A 19,204-nucleotide genomic window follows, 5' to 3' on the forward strand; every position below is an offset into this window, starting at 1 on the left:
AGGTGAGGTTTTGGTGGAGGGAAAAGAGTCCCTTCCCATGGTTCCATTGGGCAGTTTGGCAGCGAAAGTGGGGACCTCCTCGATTTGATGGGAAATCTTAAGGTAAGGTAGGTAATTAACGTTATTTGTTTCATCAATACACACCTTGTACGGAGTTATGCCCAGGTATATTCCCTTCTCTTGGGATCATGATTACAATAAACATACTACCTGGTATACTATTTATGTATTATTATTATTGTTATTTTTCACTCTGATAGTTACTTTCCCGTTTATGAGAATATTTAGTATTCAATCTTGTGCTCTTCTTCAGTCTTGATTATTATTATCTGGGGTTTTTCCTTTCTGACTGCATCAAATCATGAATGGGACTGACTGACTGAATGGACTTCTGGAATTACCACTGTGTACTTTAATGATTGTGTGTAGTGCGTGTTCCACTTTCCCTACTCCAACGCACTTCTACCATTGTGTCTGCCCAATCTGAATGGAGTACTCCTGCGTGGTAGTCTGTCAGAATCCACTTCTTCTGGCCCACTCTGATAGCACCATGAATTAATCCTCTAGTACTCCATACCAACGATGTCTACCGACAATGCCATGTTACTGTGTCAAATAAACCCCTGATCTTCACGATCTATTCTCCCTTTGTTTCTTCTGTTCCTTGTCCGGCCAGCATATTTTTGCAAGAACCCACACATTCAGTCCGTCCGCTATGCTGAGTATTGCCTAAGCGTAGGTTTAAATACGTTGTTACCTGACCCATACAGGTCTGCAACAACCTTACATTCCCAGAGTTGTAACACACCTGGATACAATGTTCCGGTGCTCGATAGCCAAAAATTCGGAGTAAAGGCATCAATTCTTTATTTACTCAAGCTGGGGGCTGCTTCCCGCAGACAAGGCCCATTACATTGCACGATTACTTATAGTGGAGTAACTACACTGCATATAGTACTATTTAAAAGGTTTGAAAGACTGACCTTGCGTATGCTTACGCTTTAGAAGTCTGTCCAGTACGACTACACAGTAGATATATTCAGTCAGACTGCACATGACCTCTGCTTCTGCTACATTGGTTACTTGGCCGTTGTTTTGCAATACGAGTAAAGATCTAACAAACTTTACCTTACAAAGTCCGACAGCCTCATAACGATCCCGTCTCATTAAGATCCATAAGGTTGACGCTGGCCATTGATTGGGTTTATCTCCGCTTATCCGCACGACGATAGTCCAGTCTATTGACTAACCATGACAATACTATGAACGCAGATAGAGAGTTTAATATTCATTCCGTAGAGTCAGGACCTGTCAATTTTAGATAATACGCTTTCCCACTCAGAGTGTCTCTGTAGAAGAGAAAAAATATCCTCAGTGTTTGGAAGAGTACTAGGAGTATACTCTACATTCCCTCGATGGGTTGTCTCGGATCTTCACAAAAATAGCATTCGCCTAGAGAGTGGGTCCCATTCTTGGCACCAGTTTTCCAGAGTCGGACAACGATAGGGTTCAAGTAGGAAGAACAGCAGGTATGGTACTACGTAATATATAGGGGAATGTAGGAGATTCTCTTTGCAGACGGACATCAACCTCTCAGTCAGAATGGTAGTCCAGTCAATATTTGTCAATGAATATCCTACCGAGGCACATCTTTTATACCTCGAGGGTGCGAGGGAGATCGCCGGAAGAGGGAAAGCGGGAGGCTGGTGGTGGAACAGCTGACAAGGGGTGCCTTAGGCATGGGGCCAACTGACTTGGACCAACTGCAGCCCAAGGAGACTAAACCAGAAGACAGCCGATCAATCAGTTCATTTATCGTCGAACCCCCAATCAACACCAAAAAGAGGCTGGGATACGTGTGTGTGGGTGTGTTTCTCAGCGAGGGACCCTTTCCTCTTGCAAGATTCGCTTTCGCCCGAATTTTTTTTCCCTTCTTTTGTCTCTCCCCACTTGTTTTTTGGTTCTGTTTCGTCTCTCGCTCCCTTACACCACCCTCACACTTTCCGAGACAGTCTGTCAGCTTGGCCCCTTCCCTACTACGACCGGGCCCTTACTCCCTGCATCTGCTGTGTCCCTCTCCCGTTTACCCGCCATCCAATTTACCCTCATAAAAAGGAAACCCTCCGACCTCCCACATATACGCACGCGCGCATACACGTTCACATATGCAGTCTGCCTCTAGCGTTTCGTCTCGCTCTCAGCGCAGTCCGTCAGCCCAGCATTTTTCCTCGGGCTCCGGAAGCAGTATTGAATCCGCCATGACTTCACAGTCCTCCGCGCCACGCAGTTCATCCAGCTCCGGGCGATCACAATCCAGAAGCTCTGTGGTAAGTTGTGCATTCAATAGTTCACACCACAACCCTTTACCCTTGCTGTCACCCACGTTGTACCCACAACTATCCCGGCTAATACATGTCTATTTGCCCGCCACAGCCCGATAAGCAGATCTCACAAATTGAAAAGAGCGTCACGCATCTCTTGGTAGCCACGAAGCAACTATTAGAAACACTGACACAATGGTCCCGGAAACAAACTTCGGAGAACGAGGTATCTGACGTCTACGTGCGGCTAGGTTATGAGTTCAACCTTGCCTGTCGCGCATTCAATGCGATCGGGGTCGACACCTCCGACTTGGGCCCGGTGCCAGATCTTCTCCGAACAATTCTTGAAGACACCCTTAGCCAGGATGCTTCCCCGCAGAGCCTCGACCGCTATCTGCCGCGCATCCGTGACATCATCATCAACCTTCTTCACGGGCTCAAGAAGAAGCAGGCCCGCTTACGTTCGCGGCAACAGCGAGAGGAAAGTCGTTCGGTACCTGGCCGGCAGGCAAGCGCTGGAAGTGTGACGAGTGGACAGGCGGCTATGAACCAGGCGTACGAGGAAACTGTTTCTACCGTGTCATCACCGAAACGAACCGGTCGTCGTTATGGAAGTAATGGCTCTGTGGAAGACCCGTCTGGTACGTCTCGAATGTCACCAGCGCCGGCTGACACGCGAGGGGGAAGCTTCTCAGAACGAGAAGCATCGCGACGAGAAGCACAGAATATCCTCTCTCAGTCCTCCCAACCTGAAAGCGATTCTACTCCCAAAGCACCCGCGTCATCGGTTAATCCGTCTGAATATCCTACTCCGCCGCCACCGCCTCCCAAGCAAGACGATGCCATTGGTGCGCTGCAGAGAAGTGGTGAGCTTGAGAGGCGCGCCTCCCGAAGGTTCTCCGCGTATCAGATACAAAAGCACCTGGGGACATCTTCCAGTGGTGTCCCTGTTCTACCGACCCAGCACTCTCCTCTGCCAAATCGTGGCCGCGATGTTCGTGAATCGTTAAATGCTGTTCGTCTACGAGGATCATACGCCCACGGCCGACAGCGATCGACGAACCGCTTGCAGGAGACCACTACTACCAAAACTGCACCGGCGCAGGCACCTCCGAATGTTCCGAGCATTGAAGAAGAACGTAGTAAGTCTCGGGCTGAGGCTTCGACGTCTGTCTCTGCAACAGACTTTCCTACCCCTCAAGACAAAGTTCAAAAACGGCCAGATACCGAAACAATCGATCTACCTCGTCCTCAGGAGGAGCCCTCCCTTGCCGAGGCATTTCAGCCAGCCAAGGAGAGCACATCCGACGCTGTTGCCTCTCCCACGACACCCAAATCAGAACGTCGACAGCCACCGTCTGTTTCCACCCCTCCCCAGAGCACTCAATTTACTGCCGAACAGCCATCTCCTGGGAAGGAGCTCACCCTGTTCCTACAGTACAAAAGCAAGATCAAGAAATATGTTCTTCCAGAAGGCTTTACTGGTCTGACAATTGGAAGGCTCCAGCTGGCTTTTATTGAGAAATTTGCCTGGAACACTCACAATAATGGAGCTGACTTGCCAGAGATCTATATCCAGGATACCGTCTCGGGTGTCCGCCACGAGCTGGAGGATTTGAACGACGTGAAGGACCGGTCCGTCCTCGTGTTAAATGTCGACATCCTTGACGAGGTGAAGAAGCATTTTGATGATGAATTTGGTGGCGTCCGCCGGTTGATTGAAGGCGTCAAGGACGCTTTGAACGGCCAAGAGAGTGTGATGCAGCGGGTGTCTGACCGCCAGCTTGAAGCGGCCAAGGAAATGGCGCGTCTTGCCGCAGCACCCCCGGTATCTGTTTCAAGTGCAAGCTCTGGGGGACCTTCAAAGAGTCCAATTGCAGGCAGCGACAGCCAGCTTGCAGAACTTCAAAGCCTCAGGCGTGATATTGCTGTGCTGCGACAAACTTACTCCAACTTCCAGTCGGATATCGCAAGCTCGATGAACGCGATCCGCACCAAGGCCAGCGGTGTGAAATCTGCTGCCACGGAAGTATCTCTGCCTACTTTTGAAGGTGATGCAGGACGCGCACGCGTCAATTCGGGAAAGAAGGAGCTTGGTGAAGAATCCGAACGCCTTGTGGCACGTGTTGATGACCTTCAGGATCTGGTGGAGGATCTGCGCAAAGATGTGGTGACTCGCGGGGTTCGGCCGCTGCCACGCCAACTGGAGAGTGTGGGCAAGGATATCAGTGCAGTTACGAAGGAGATTAAAAAGATGCAGGAATTCCTCAAGCGGGAGAAACCGATCTGGACCAAGATTTGGGAGAAAGAGCTACAACTTGTATGCGAGGAACGTGATCAGCTCACTATGCAAGAAGACCTTGCGGCCGACCTACAGGATGATGTGGAAAAGGCCGCCCAGACATTCGCTCTTGTTGAGCAGGCTACCAAAGAACAAGCAATGCAGAACAATCCCACTAACGGAGTCACCCTACGAAACACTTCTCGTAATGTGGTCATCGACCCCGCAGTGGATCCCATGAAGGCGAAAGACAGCGTCCTAGGCGAAGTTCGTGCGCTGCAACCGAACCACGAATCACGCCTTGAGGCGATTGAAAGAGCAGAGAAAGCACGGCAGAAAGAATTAGAGAATCGCCGGATCGGTCTCTTCCAGAAGGAGCTAGGAGCATTTGTGGAGGAGGGTAAGCTGAAAAAGAGTGGTGGTGTGGAAGAGACCGAAAGACTTCGTCGGGCCAAGGATGATCGCATCCGCAAGGAGGTGTGGGAGAGACAACAAGCTCGAGCAGCAGAGATGGAGAAAGCAGAGGCGGAAGCTGCAGCTGCACAAGCCGAGCAAGCTTCTCAGCCAGAATCGAACACAACAGATGGTGCTGAAGCAGAGGCCGAGGATGGAGCATCAGAAACCGGAGATGAAAACGAAACATCGTCCCTTAAGGGGAAGGAACCTATCTCTGAAGAAGCAGAGGAAACTGAGAGCAAGAAGGAGGAGAGCGAGTCGGCGAAGAATGATGAAGACAAACCGACTCAGCCTGAGACTTCATGAATCGCGATACAGTTCGCGACTTCACGCGGACACATTATCATTCTTTCCCTTTTATTGTTGATATTACTACTGCATTCGTTGTTTGTCCCTCGCTATGTCGATTTCCTTTGAGCCTTGGATGCTTTCGTGAACACACCCCTTTCCTTTGTTTACTTTTCCTTTCACTTGTTCTTTCTTTTTTTATCCGTTTCCCTTTCCCCTTTCCATATTTCTCCGTTATACGGCATGGTCCCGCCTCGCAAAGTATTCACTTCTGCTCTTGCGTGTGCCAGGTCCGGAAGAGACTACTATGTGTGGTGTGCTATAGCCGTTACTGATTCGAATTGCTGAGGATACCCTGCCGCTATTGTGGCCTGTTTATGACCATTGTGATGATACATTGGGGGCGTCGAAGCATATATCCCTTGTTTTCATATCTGTACCTATGTTGACTTCGATGCGACCCATGTTTAGTTGGTATATTAAATGCGAGACCTGATTAGTAGGATCAACGTTTTCATACTTCAATTTTGGGGCTGTAGAGGGTTACAAGACGTCTGGACAAGTTATTCCATTTGTTTACGCTATGTTTTCCAGTCATGTTATTTCTACTAGCTATGAATGGGAGATTTAGGGTTAGGTCGATGATGCTAATGAGCGCTTTCTGTATTCTCTTGTATGTTGTTTTTTATAGATTCGCACAATATTATATATAGTATGATAAGCGAGAAAGATCCTTGACAAGTATTATACAAGACTATGTAGACAGGGTTGGCTCACTTTATATATAGGCTCGTTCACGGCATTACGTCCTAAGCCTAGTACTTATTGCGAAACAGATCACTAGATAGACTACAGACATTGTCAGGATCAAACGCCATCCGAATGAGTAGTAGAATATAGCATGCCAATAGTAAATGAGTTGAATTCATGACCGTGATAAAACCTCCCACTCTGAGTACCTACTATATGTCTAAATTCAAGAAGCTGCCAGTTTGCTAAGCGCGCATAGCTCACAGTACATATATTTATCTTTCTCTCTTTAGAACTAGATGAGTGTGGTCTGTTTCTGGTGGTAACCGGATGATTCTGGACACCTATAAAGTCTAGAAAGGATCCCCGAGAATACCAGTGCGGGTGATATAGCCCTCTGTAGTTGTAGTGATATTCACCTACCCATCATAGAACCAAAACGACTATGCTACGAGAACGGATGATCGGACATCAAAAGCGGATTACTGATGGTAGGTGATGTCTTCTGGATCATGGTTTCTCTCTCAGAGATTAAAAAACAGCGAAGCAAATTCCCTCCTTTACATTGAACACCCCATAATACATCTGATCAAGATTCAAAACCCATCACCCAATAGCCCTTGCAATAACCAAGCACCAACAGGAACAGCCAAAGGACACACACACACACACACACACACACACACCCCCACATAAACGCATAGAGCCACAGTCCCAAAGCATTCCAACAAAGCCACTACCACAACACGTCCGCATCCATACTGAACCTCTCCAGGGCCTTGACCCTCTCCTGCACGATCCTCACGCCCTCCTCATCATGCCGGTGAACGTCTATCAAATTCTTCGCCGACGCAACCGCCGTGTTGTAGGCCGCAGACTGCTTCATCCTATCGCGCAGATCCCGCAAAACCCGGATCTCGCCCTCTAGAGCCTCTACGAGCTCCAGATGAGCCTCAGCCGCGTTCTCTGCATGGTCCAGCAGCGTCAGAGCCTGGAAGACCCACGGCGCGGTGGTCTCCTCCTGTTTGGGGAGGGTGAACTTGGACGAGACGTCTGTTTTGATCTTCAGGTACAGCTGGAGGAGGTCTGCGTAGTTGGTTGGCTCTGTGGGCTGGGTCTTAGGCGCTGGGGTAACGGTATGCGAGTCTGAGGCTGTGCTGGGCTGTTTGTGGGAGCTTGGATCAAACTGCATCACCGACGACGGTGGAGTCCAGTTGCGAGGTGTTGGTAGGGAGTTTGAGTATACGGACTGCGCTGTGGGGAGGTAGCCAATGTGGGATCGGCATCCGATTATTGGGAAGTCGGGTTTGGAGTTCATCTTGAATGAGGCAGTGTCCACGAAGGAAGATATGGTGTGTTGTATTGCTGTAGTGTCTGGATGATGAAGTCGAGTCAGGTGGCTGGGTAGAGGTGGATGCAGTCGAGGTGGCAAAGATCAAGGAGAAGGTAACGGTGAGTCAAATGACGATATTGGGACATAGTCATGGTCATCGTTGACTCGTTGATGCCTTGAGGTATGGTATTACTTTAAGATGATGACATCTCTACGTACTATATACGGTTAGCTAAAACTGTAGAGAGCCTCGGTAGGAAACAACCATAGCGTACCCTACGAGTGTATGCATCTAGACAGAGCATTGAGTGGTATGGGACTGTACCATAACCACTTATAGATACAAAAGGATAGCATGTCCATCAGGTTGAGTTAGGGTTGGCATATGGAGAGACCCCACAGTGGGTCAATGTCAGGGCTGAAGATCGTCACTCCATGCCTTTTGTTAGATTAGTGGAGTGTACTAGCTCGTGTACTATGAAAATAAATGATACTACTGCAGTAAGTATTCTACTATACATCTATTTTGCTTCACAAAGTGCACGACTGCTTTGGTCCAAAGAAATTAGGAAGATTTGACGTAGTCCATGTTTGACCGCCTATAAATATGCTTAGAAGAAACTCAATATATACATAGAGGTGATAACTCGATAACGAAATATGCCAAGCTGGAAGATATGATTGATACAGAAGTCTTTCAACTGTAAAAGAGGCGACCCATAATCTGCGAAACTGAAAGGAAAAAAGGAAACAAATATACGCTGAAGTCAATCACAGACTAGAGGGGTGTCTGGAGGTATGATTACGCAGTATATTCCAGTTACACTTCTCTGAATATCGGCATATATACGATTAGTGAAGGGGGATGGAGTTGAGGCATACTGCTGGTTTAGGCAGAAATCTCGAGTCACACGATGCTGCACATGGGCCGTGTACCTTTAGAATGGAGTTACTCAGAATTCTACTGGATTGAGAAAGGTTGCAATCACTATTAAAAGCTATAGGGTATTGGCTGAAGTCCAGACTAACGGCCCAAGAGAATGTGCTGTACCCCGTTGAAATAAACGGTGTTAAAGTCTTGGAAATGGAGCATAAGCCGCAACGAAGGCCAGGGATGAACTCATTACACTTAGTCCGAGCATATATATAAGCCATGCGTGGCCCCGCAAGCCAGAGAGCAATGCTATACAGTTAGCTGCCAATCTATCAGACAGCAACCCCAAAGAAAAGTCATGCCTCAGTCCACTTCTTCACGTGCTCCCAATGCGGCAGCACAACGTCCACCCTCAAGTCCGCCACAGAAGTACCTTGAACTTCGTCCAAAAGATGGTCAGTGGACATGCTTGCCCGGATGGTTTCCAACTCGGGTAATTATCTTGACGTGACTAATAGGAATTGTCTTTAGGACGCTTTTTGATCAAAATCCCTAATAGCCACTCTGACTTCAAGCGCCGAAAGCATGCCCTCTCCCAGAAGAACCAGCGGGATCGGCTAAAGATTGCCTTCGATCAGATGGCCCATGTACTTAGCGCAAGTGGCGTGGACGGCGGGCGAAAAAGGGGACTGTGCACTAAGGTAAGTCACCATCGGAAACGAGCTGGATGTTTCCTTGAACTCTGTTTTAGAATATTGTTGGCTGACATGAGATAATGGCTCGCCCTCTCACAGGTGGAGCTCATCGAAACCGCAGTGGAATATATCCAGCACTTACAGACCAAGTTAAGTGAGCATCGATCATAAACTAAGAGAGGGGTAAATGAGATGGTTGTCATAGTTTGGAGTTTGTCGACGATATTGATGACGGACTGGTTGGTCGGAGAATTTCTGCTTCTAGCAATAGTACTATGCTTATTCTAGTCAGTTTCTCTTCGCTATGCCTCTACTTTGGTATCTTAGTTGGCTCTAGTGTCAGGCAGCTGCAGCGGTGGCTTCCATATGGTGATTCTATGAGCAGAAGACAAACTGCCAAGAAAGGAAATGATTTGGAGGCACGAAGCATGCTGGACTGCTGCAAGAAGACTGGTCCAAAGCGAGTCTTGGAGTACCTAACTATGGTCTGTGGCTGCCACACCGAAAGGAATACTAAGGCAAATCTCGGGCCTGGATAGGGTACGGCTACGCCCTTCACGATCCTTTCTGGAACCAGGGCTGCTAGGTTGCAGTAATTGTCAAGGGTACTTCGAGCGGAAGTCAAGTCATGTCGCAGCACTGTCGTATACCATGGCGGATGCCAAGAATCTGGAGCTGGACTGTTAGCGCTACTCATGAGTTCGATCCGAGCCCACGTTCCTTTCTATAGAGCTTTAATTGGCCATACAAGCCTTCGAAGCAAATGGTGCCAAGACTGTTCATGAGCGGACTGCTTGGCAATTGAACGATATGCTGCCAAGAGCGTCGGAGCATCCGAGCCCATCAGTTGACTTTCAGCGGCCGAAATTGATAAGAAACTATGCCTAGGCTTGAGTCTGGTGCTCTCATGTTGGGGTCAATTTACGAATGAATGGACTGACCTCGCCTAAGGTTACATGGAGGGTGGGCGGATTACGATGTCCAAAAGTATGGAAGCGCTGAGTACTCGTGTTAGACTTTTGCTTTTGTTCTACCTACTTCTCTGTAGGGGTGTATATAAGCGCTATGAATGCCCCTCTGTTTATGGGGATCTGTAGCCTGACTCAAGACCAGTCTCTTGTTGCCTTCAAGCCTCTGCCAAGATGGCCCTTCACCAGTTTGACTACATCTTTGCTCTCGGCACCATCTTTGCCTTCCTGGATGCTTGGAATATTGGCGCCAATGATGTTGCCAACTCTTGGGCGACATCAGTCTCGTCACGATCTCTGAAGTATTGGCAGGCCATGGTACTTGCTTCCATCATGGAATTTGGTGGCAGGTACGGACACTCCATTGTCCTTCCCAGCCTGTGTTTTTGAGGATTCAGATGCTAATACTGAGACTTAGTATTGGTGTGGGCGCCCGTGTTGCAGATACTATCCGGACGAAGGTTGTTGCGGTCGATCTCTTCAAGGAGGATCCCTCTATGCTTATGTTGGGCATGTTATGTGCGGTCATGGGCTCTTCTATCTACCTTACTATAGCGACGAAATTTGGAATGCCTGTTTCCACCACACACTCTATCATGGGTGGTGTTATTGGAATGGGTATTGCGTCGGTTGGAGCGAATGGCGTTTCGTGGTGGGGAGGTGATATCAACTCCGGTGTTGTTCAGGTGTTCCTGGCATGGATCATTGCTCCTTTCATGTCGGGTGCCTTTGGCGCTATCGTCTTCCTGATCACCAAGTACGGAGTGATGCTGCGGAGCAACTCAGTCCGGAATGCTTTCATTGCCATTCCGATCTACTTCGGCATCACTTCCGCTCTCCTCACCAGTGAGTCGCATACCTAGAACCGCATGAATGTTCGCTTACCTACATATAGTGCTCATTGTGTGGAAGGGTGGGTCGAGCAGGATTACCCTCACTGACGCAGAGACTGTTGGTGTGATTATTGGGGTTGGCGCTGCTGTCGCCTTGATCGTTACCATTTTCTTCCTTCCTTGGCTGTACCGAAGATTACTGAAGGAGGACTGGCAGCTTCAATGGTACCACCTCTGCCTTGGCCCTCTAGTTCTACGTCGTGGAGAAGTTCCCCCTCCGCCGGAAGGGTATTCGCCCGTGCAAGATTACTACAGTGGCCATAAGACTCTGGAGCAGCTGCAGGCGGAGCGCGCTGCGACTCAAGGAAACCGACTGTCAGACCTAGAGAACGAAGGCGGGCTGGTGAAAGAGGACCAGAATACTTCATCCGAGGCTTTGAAGTCAGAAGCGCCAAGCGATGCACCTTCACTGGCGCCCAAGCCAAAATTCTCAATCATTGGCCCTCGACCGGAAGGAAAGGGGTTTTTTCACCCAGCTATGCTGTTCTGGCAGTTCAAGCGCTTCTTCTTTCGGGGAATCGAGCAAGACGTTGTCAGCTTGCAAAAGAAGAAGAATATTCTTACCGGCGACATCGAAATGACCCATGCCCACGCAAAACATTACGATAATAAGACTGAGTACATGTACTCCTTCCTGCAGGTGCTGACGGCATCTACTGCTTCCTTTACCCATGGTGCCAATGATGTGTCCAAGTATGTCTCCATGCTCAATGGCTAATTATAAAATTTGCTAATTATCATAGTGCTGTTGGTCCATATGCCACGATCTACGATATTTGGCAATCTGGAAAGCTCAACTCCAAGAGTCCCGTCCCTTACTGGATTTTGTAAGTACCATGTACACCGCCACGATGAACAAATCAAAACTTATCTCTACAGGGCCTTTGGAGGTGCAGCTATCGCCATCGGAATCTGGACCTACGGTTACAATATCATGCGAAATCTTGGTAATAGGATTACGCTTCACTCCCCTTCCCGTGGGTTCTCCATGGAACTTGGCTCTGCCATTACGGTCATCACAGCGACCAGGCTCAGTAAGTCCATTGTCTACTCTTGCGTGGTGGCATTCTCTGAACACTAACAATCTGCAGAGCTTCCGGTTTCCACAACGCAATGTATCTCAGGTGCAACAGTTGGTGTTGGCCTCTGCAGTGGAACCTGGCGTACCATCAACTGGCGCATGATTCTGTGGATCTACTTCGGCTGGATCATTACTCTGCCCGTAGCTGGTATTATCTCTGGGTGCCTTATGGGGATTATCATTAATGCTCCTAGGTGGGGCATGGGCGTTTAATTTTCATCTTTACATAGAACATGATGGAGCTGAGTTTAGCCGCCTGATATCTATTACTTATACCTTTGTGTTCCTAATATAACTAATTAGCGTTACGGATGCTTTGTGCAGCCGTACTATGTCTTTCCAAACGAACTATGGAGCAAATAGCTTAATATATGTATGGATTTCATATATGTATGAAAAAGGTTATATCGAATCCTTCTACATGGAATATGATGATTTACCGAGGACTTGTGTGATCCATTAGCAAATCTAGATTAAATCAGCAAGATCAGAAAGAATGTAGAGCAAAAGGCTATAGAATATCTCATACACGTAACGCCATGTACCCCCAAACCTCGATCAAACATCAAGTCTATTCTAAGATATTTATTCTATGCAACACGACAGTTCCACAAGGACAATCTAGAAGTCAACGCAAGTCTAAAAAGGAAAACAAAAAAAAGGACAAATCTATCCTCTAAACAGCCACCCTCTCCAAAAACGCCTTAACACGCCTAAACATCTCCGGTGGATTAGAATACATAGGAAAATGGCCACTATACGGAATCTCCGCCAATTCAACAGCACCTTCTTTCAACCTCGGCAAATACGACAACGAAGCATTCTGCACGCCATACATAAACATACAGGGGAAAGAGAAACCCAAAAACAACGCAAGCAAGTCATTGTTATCGGTAATCTCGACCATTGTCGACAAAATCCCATACGTGACATGGGGACTAACTTTGTGTTTTAAATTAGACGCATAGATGGCATTCGAGAAGGCCGGGGCGCGCCTCGCCCTCTCCGTAAACTCATGGAAGAACACCTCCGGGTCGTCAGCGGGGAAGAGAAAGACCTGGCGACTGAGGAAGCAGTCCTCCGGGGCAAGATTGCCCTTGATGTTGACAAAGCTGAGGACGCGGTCTGGGATCTCAGATGCGAGTAGGAGGGCGGTTAGGCCGCCCATGGAGTGGCCTGAGAGGTGGAATTTGGTGACCCCGTAATGATCGAGAAGGGCTTTGGCTGTTTTGACCAGGAATGGGATGTTCACTTTGCTCAGGTCGGAACAGGTTGTCTCGCCACAGCCTGGGGCGTCGTATAGAAGAAGTCCATATTCGTTGAGATGGGGGAGGTAGGCGAAGTCATTGAATTCTTCTTTGGAGGAGCCGAAGCCGTGTAGGAAGATGAATGGTGGGCAAGTGCCCTTTTTGTAGATTGTGGAGAGTTCGAGACTCACACCGTCGACTTGTAGCTTTACCTTCTCGTAGGAAGGGGCGCTGTCTAGGGAGAAGGTGGCGATGTTGTCCATCTGGCGGGATGCTAAGGGGATTGAGTCTCCGCGCAATGCTGTATAAGGTATGCTTTGACTAGGGGTTTACAGTAGAAGAGTTGGCATGTACTTTTGGGTTGTATATATATGAGTTGATTGCTTGTGAAAACTATGACTCAATTTGCCTCCAGCAAGTATGCCGTCGGCGTGTCTGAGCTTGACCGATCTCTGCTCTGTTTCTGGTGGAGATGCCGATGGTCTCCCACACCAGTAAGCTCTTCATTAGCCCTAATTCCGTCGGCATTATTTCATCTACCCGATCGGCCAGGCAGTTACTAGTTAGTATGTTAGCAGTATATCCATAGATATATTAATGCAGGATTATACGTTGGGGATAGCTTTCATTTCCTGATATCTTTATCTTCGAAAGCAGCTCTGGCATTCCTGTTGTATACAACTGTCAACGGATGGTTTCAATCAGCCGGCCGGTTCAACAAATACTTCGCAGCCACAGCCAGCTTTTACATAGGCTGGTGCCAGCACCTACTCAAAACTTTGCACACGCCGCATCCAGGAAAATGTCTACCCAATACCTTGACGTGCCCGTCCTTCCAGCAGATGCTGCCTTTGGCTTGATAGCCGATTTCGATGCAGACCAAGATCCAAAGAAAGTCTCCTTAATCGCAGGAGCCTATCGGGATGAAAACGGCCTACCTTGGATTCTTCCCAGTGTGAAACAAGTAAGTAAGGAGTGACGGGCTTTACAGCGCATCATTCTCCTGCATATCCAACAAATACTAACATAAGGCTAGGCAAAAGAGCGCATTGCGGCCGACCCTAGATCACACCATGAGTATCTTGGTATTGCAGGGTCTCCTGTATTTCTGGATACTGCCAAGTCACTCGTCTTTGGGACTGAGCTAGCGGACAGCCGGAACATTGCAAGCATCCAAGCTGTGTCTGGCACCGGAGCAAATCATCTAGGCGCCTCATTTCTTGCCAAGCACCTGAAGCCTCAGCATGTCTTTATCCCAGATCCGACCTGGGTAAACCACAAAACAGTGTGGGCTGTGGCAGGCCCGGAAGTAGTGCAGAAAGAGTACCCATACTACGATCCAAAAACGCGATCCATTAGATTTGCTGATATGGTTTCGATGCTGGAGACAGATGCAGAACCAAACGACGTGGTCATCCTTCAAGCATGTGCGCACAACCCCACAGGACTAGACCTAACCCGCGAGCAGTGGAAGCAGCTGGCAGACGTGGTTCTGAAAAAGAAACTATTTGTCTTGTTCGATAGTGCCTACCAAGGCTTTGCAACCGGAAACGTGGAAGACGATGCATGGTCAGTGCGGTATTTCACCGAGCGTCTACTATCAAGCGAAGATCCCGACCAAAGAATTCCCGGACTATGCGTTGCACAGTCCTTCTCCAAGAACTTTGGACTCTACGGCGAACGCGTGGGCGCGTTACATCTAGTCGCCCCATCGGATGTTTCTGTACAAGGAGCCAAATCTCAACTGTCTTTGATTGCGCGTGCAGAGTATTCTAATCCGCCTCGATTTGGTGCTCGGATTGTGGAAACCATCCTCACGGATCCAGAGCTCAGACAGCAATGGCAGAAAGATCTGAACTCTATGAGCTCGCGCATAATGGGCATGCGGAAGCAATTGCGGACGAGATTGGAAGACCTTGCTACCCTTGGAGATTGGTCTCATATTGAGTCCCAGATTGGGATGTTTAGTTATACCGGCCTGAGTAAGGAACATGTTAACAGATTGAAGGAGGAGTATCATATCTATCTGATGCCCTCTGGACGAGCTAGTCTCTGTGGGCTGAATGAGGGGAATGTTGACTATGTCGCGAGGTGCATCTCCGAGGTAGTGAAGAACTGATGATGTATGTGATTACGAATGGCTCGTTTAGAGAGAGCCCTGGTATGTAGTTAGACGGTATTCTGTTCATGACCCTCCAACTTTATTGGAAGCCATAACTGTATAGGTCCTGATTTGTCAGTTTGATTTCTCTCTAATTCCATACACCTAAATTTGAACGGGCTTGATAGTGGGTCTTGTCCGAACATTCTCTGTTACCGGATCAGGAAATACTTGGGTTGTCACGAAATGCCGCCCTCAGCTTCCTAATGAGTTTACTTTGAGATACTGTCCTTTATATCGTGGCGGGGCTTATCTCTACCGTAGAACTGACAGCATCCCACTCGCGCAAATTGTACCATACTGCGCATTGACATAGAACATCCCGGAGTACGGAAATACGGGGAAATACAATTCTGGACCATTGACTTTACATCCTTAATTTACTCCTTCCAGAGAGCTTCTGATTGAAAGCGCAACTATTCCAAGACAACTAGCACAATGGCTACCAAACTGTCGCAGGAGACCGCATCTACCCTTCGTGGGACGTTAGATGCAACAACATCGGGCCCATCACCAAAAGTTCCCGGTCTCGTCTATTGTGCTGTAGACCGTGAGGGCGACGTATTCTTCAGCCATGCTTCTGGAAAGCGTGGGAGTGACTCCCCAGACCCGATGTCCTTAGACACAGTGTTTTGGATTGCTTCCTGCACGAAGCTGATTACCAGCATAGCCTGCATGCAAATGGTCGAGGAGAGCAAGCTGGCTCTCGATGATGTTGAACAAGTCCAATCGCTCGCCCCAGAGTTGGAGAATGTCCAAGTCCTTGAACGAGAGACTGACGGCAGCTTTCGTTTGGTCCCGAAAGACCGTGGTATCACACTTCGAATGCTCCTGAATCACACATGTAAGGCTTTCCTTAACGCTTACACTTCTTGAATAACGCTGACTTTCCCATGTATAGCTGGCTTTGGCTACGCCTTCGAGGATCTAAAGCTTCGCGACTGGTCTCGCCCACTCGGCTTGGACGACTTTTCCGGCCACGAGTCGGACGTGTTGCACCGGCCATTGGTCAATCAGCCAGGGACTCGGTTCCAGTATGGTGTTGGGCTTGATTGGGCTGGTGTGCTCGTGGAACGAGTCAGCGGTCTATCTCTGGAAGAGTATTTTCAGCAGTTCATTCTGCGGCCTCTGGGGATTGAATCGATCAGCTTCTTCCCCTCTGTGGAGATGAAAATGAACCTAGCATACATGCATCAACGCGATAAAGATGGTACAGCGAAAGTTACCGATCACCTGTATCGGTATCCTCTTCTCCCATGCAAACCTGGAATGGAAGCCCAGAGGTTCTGCATGGGAGGAGCAGGCTGTTTCGGGAAGCCCATCGAGTATTGCAGTATGTGGTTTTCCAAATTCCCCTTGGCATCTATACACATGTACACCCATGTAGCTAACATATACCATCACAGAGATCATCGCAACACTTCTAAACGACGGCACAGATCCAAGAACAGGAACCCAGCTCCTGAGACCCGAAACAGTAAAAGGCAAGAAAGACCCCAGTCCACAAAGTTACGTTACTTAACAAGTTAACAATTCGAGTCTAGAGATGTTCACTGACCAAATTCCAGATATGCCTCGGTATTGTAACGAATATACACCATCGGGAAAGCCGCTTCTGGCCAACCCTTGTCCTTTGGTGCCCTGTGATGATGACCTGACTGAGGGCTGGGGGCTGTCCTTCTCTCTCAGCCATCGCAAGAGCCCAACGGGAAGGGCAGCTGGATCTGGCTCTTGGGAGGGACTGGCAAATCTGTTCTGGTTTGCGGATCGTGAGAATGGGGTTGGGGCTATTATTGCATCTCAGATTCTTCCGTATGGAGGTATGTATTGATTGGGTTATGGAAACGGCAGCTGGCTAACTGTTATATCTCTAGATCTTCAGGTGTTGGGATGCATGGAGGAGGTGGAGAAGATGATATATGATGAGTTGGAATCTAGAAAGGCGTAGAAAGGCAATTTAATAGAAGGAATGATAAGTATCTAGAGACGCGAATAGGTTTAGAGCCGGGATTAAAATTATGTGCTGTTTTGTCTGTACAGGTCTATGCTACTATATCATTAATTCGATATTTGAAATCTGTTCTAATATATACATAGAGAGAGAGAGAGAGAGATACAGAAGGCAGTAATATAGGCGATTTCACCCATCTCTTCGGCGGAGCGGGTATAGGAACGAGGGAAATTGATTGACTGAAGCTAGTTCTTTCCACATATACAATTCTTTCATACACTTGTTAAAAAGAATCAAATGGTTCGCGATGCTCAATGCAAGGTGTAACAGAATCACGAAGCAAGCTTTAGAATGGCTATCTTATTCAGTTTAACACATACATATTCTGTAATTCATCGATCATAACATAGAAAAAAAGAACAAAACATAAAAACCCATACCTCTGTAGCAGCTAGAGGTATTCACAGCTTCCCAAATCCGTTCACACCAGACTTCTGAGCATCATCATAGTCAATTTGAAAGCTGTAGGCCGGGTCATAGTGCATGGCCCAATACGTATCCCAAATAGCCTTGGTAATTGGACCAACCTGGCCTCCATTGACCGGTTTCCCATCCAGAGAGGTGATGGGCATAATACCCCCAGCGGTAGTGGACATAAAGATCTCATCGGCATTGTAGGCCAGCTCCACAGGCACAAATTCGCAACGCACGTCAATTCCACAGGCTCGCGCAGCATCAAACACACTCTTGCGCGTAATTCCCTGCAAGACACCACGGTCCGGGGTATACAAGACGCCATTCTTGACCAGGACGATATTGAACCCCGACCCCTCCGTCAGATGAGCATCGCCGTCCGTCAAAAACGGATACGTAGCACCCCGATCCGACGCCTCAAACATGCCCCGGACCAGGTCTCCCCACTGCAAGTTCTTAATCGTAGGATCGATAGCGCCGGGAGGCACGCGTCGCACCGTCCGGGCGATAATAGCGCTGCCACCTGTGGGCTGCACCTCGGGCTCCATGACCCAAACGTAGGGCTGAATAAACATATAGAGACTGTTCACGATATCCTCGGGCTTGGTACCGCGCACGCCCTTCAGACCCCGGGTCACGATCAGCTCCACGAAAGCATCGCGGATGCCGCTCTTGGCGACCATATCGACCAGGACCCGCTTGACCTCTTCGCGGGGCAGAGGTACCTTCAGGCGCAGCTTTTCGCAGCTAACTTCGAGTCGGGTGAGATGGTCGTCGAGGCGGAAGAATCGCCCGTCCCAAACGGATGGCACATCGTAGGTCAGGTCGCTGTGCATGAAGCCTTGGTCGAGGAGTGGGATGCGGGCCTCGGCGAGCGGGACGTATTCGCCTTCTATCCAGGCGATGCCCTTTGCGTAGGGGTTGCTGCTCGCCTCAAGAACAGCCTGGCGTGCGGCATAGCCGGCGAAGACTTTTTGCATGGAGGCCATTGTGAGGTTGGGGAGTTGTGTGTGGGACTGTAGACGAAGTAGAGGGAAAGATTGACTTGGATGTTGGTTACATGTCTAGATGGAGCACTGTCTTTAAGTATATGGAGAACAAGCTATTTGAGAAAGGTAAAGTAGGGCTTCTCATTACCAAAGAGTTGGACTTCTGCAAATGATAGACGTTGCGCTTTGACCAGAACCGGTAACTTGCCCAAAGAGGAAACTGAGTTTGTTCCGGATGATTGAACGATTATGTATGATTTCCAAGCCTGGTAAGAGACACGGAACTATTTCCCTCTTTGCAGTGTATTTGGACAAGGCAATCTGCTTGTAGAGTGAATTGGAGGAATGGTATACTTGTTTTGGTACATTGCTATCATACAAGCCCTTGCGGGAACGGGTGTTGTTCGTTTTTATCGGAAGGTGAGGACTATATATTGATGTC

The 19,204-nt window shown here is 48.5% G+C and overlaps 8 protein-coding genes across 8 annotated transcripts; 5 read left to right on the top strand and 3 right to left on the bottom strand.

Moving 5' to 3' along the window:
• Positions 1-1,824: 1,824 nt before the first annotated feature.
• Positions 1,825-6,074, top strand: BDV37DRAFT_245630 (formin-mediated actin nucleation enhancer). The gene has a single exon (XM_032081668.1). The coding sequence runs from the start codon at positions 2,413-2,415 to the stop codon at positions 5,362-5,364; it is 2,952 nt and encodes a 983-aa protein (XP_031942659.1). The 5' UTR covers positions 1,825-2,412; the 3' UTR covers positions 5,365-6,074.
• A 758-nt stretch (positions 6,075-6,832) lies between these two features.
• Positions 6,833-7,414, bottom strand: BDV37DRAFT_282011 (uncharacterized protein; the record flags this gene model as incomplete). Its single annotated transcript, XM_032086938.1, has 1 exon — positions 6,833-7,414. One exon carries the CDS (start codon positions 7,412-7,414, stop codon positions 6,833-6,835), a length of 582 nt encoding a protein of 193 aa, XP_031942660.1.
• A 1,247-nt stretch (positions 7,415-8,661) lies between these two features.
• On the top strand, positions 8,662-9,169 carry BDV37DRAFT_282012 (uncharacterized protein; the record flags this gene model as incomplete). The annotated part of the gene is made up of 3 exons (XM_032086939.1): positions 8,662-8,758; positions 8,835-9,004; positions 9,098-9,169. The coding sequence occupies 3 exons, from the start codon at positions 8,662-8,664 to the stop codon at positions 9,167-9,169; spliced, it is 339 nt and encodes a 112-aa protein (XP_031942661.1).
• An 891-nt stretch (positions 9,170-10,060) lies between these two features.
• BDV37DRAFT_293227 (inorganic phosphate transporter) lies at positions 10,061-12,153 on the top strand (the record flags this gene model as incomplete). The annotated part of the gene is made up of 6 exons (XM_032089361.1): positions 10,061-10,316; positions 10,385-10,812; positions 10,862-11,552; positions 11,603-11,686; positions 11,739-11,893; positions 11,951-12,153. Exons 1-6 carry the CDS (start codon positions 10,141-10,143, stop codon positions 12,151-12,153), a joined length of 1,737 nt encoding a protein of 578 aa, XP_031942662.1. The 5' UTR covers positions 10,061-10,140.
• A 370-nt stretch (positions 12,154-12,523) lies between these two features.
• On the bottom strand, positions 12,524-13,491 carry BDV37DRAFT_245631 (alpha/beta fold hydrolase). Its single transcript, XM_032081669.1, has one exon. It carries the CDS (start codon positions 13,448-13,450, stop codon positions 12,617-12,619), a length of 834 nt encoding a protein of 277 aa, XP_031942663.1. The 5' UTR covers positions 13,451-13,491; the 3' UTR covers positions 12,524-12,616.
• A 498-nt stretch (positions 13,492-13,989) lies between these two features.
• On the top strand, positions 13,990-15,306 carry BDV37DRAFT_282015 (pyridoxal phosphate-dependent transferase; the record flags this gene model as incomplete). The annotated part of the gene is made up of 2 exons (XM_032086940.1): positions 13,990-14,151; positions 14,224-15,306. 2 exons carry the CDS (start codon positions 13,990-13,992, stop codon positions 15,304-15,306), a joined length of 1,245 nt encoding a protein of 414 aa, XP_031942664.1.
• Positions 15,307-15,786: 480 nt separating this feature from the next.
• BDV37DRAFT_270820 (serine hydrolase domain-containing protein) lies at positions 15,787-17,296 on the top strand (the record flags this gene model as incomplete). Its single annotated transcript, XM_032084619.1, has 5 exons — positions 15,787-16,192; positions 16,250-16,681; positions 16,755-16,832; positions 16,893-17,168; positions 17,223-17,296. 5 exons carry the CDS (start codon positions 15,787-15,789, stop codon positions 17,294-17,296), a joined length of 1,266 nt encoding a protein of 421 aa, XP_031942665.1.
• Positions 17,297-17,760: 464 nt separating this feature from the next.
• Positions 17,761-18,762, bottom strand: BDV37DRAFT_293229 (aminotransferase class IV; the record flags this gene model as incomplete). Its single annotated transcript, XM_032089362.1, has 1 exon — positions 17,761-18,762. One exon carries the CDS (start codon positions 18,760-18,762, stop codon positions 17,761-17,763), a length of 1,002 nt encoding a protein of 333 aa, XP_031942666.1.
• Positions 18,763-19,204: the final 442 nt, after the last annotated feature.

This window comes from Aspergillus pseudonomiae (genome assembly GCF_009193645.1).
Source record: "Aspergillus pseudonomiae strain CBS 119388 unplaced genomic scaffold BDV37scaffold_24, whole genome shotgun sequence".
Taxonomy (NCBI): domain Eukaryota; kingdom Fungi; phylum Ascomycota; class Eurotiomycetes; order Eurotiales; family Aspergillaceae; genus Aspergillus; species Aspergillus pseudonomiae.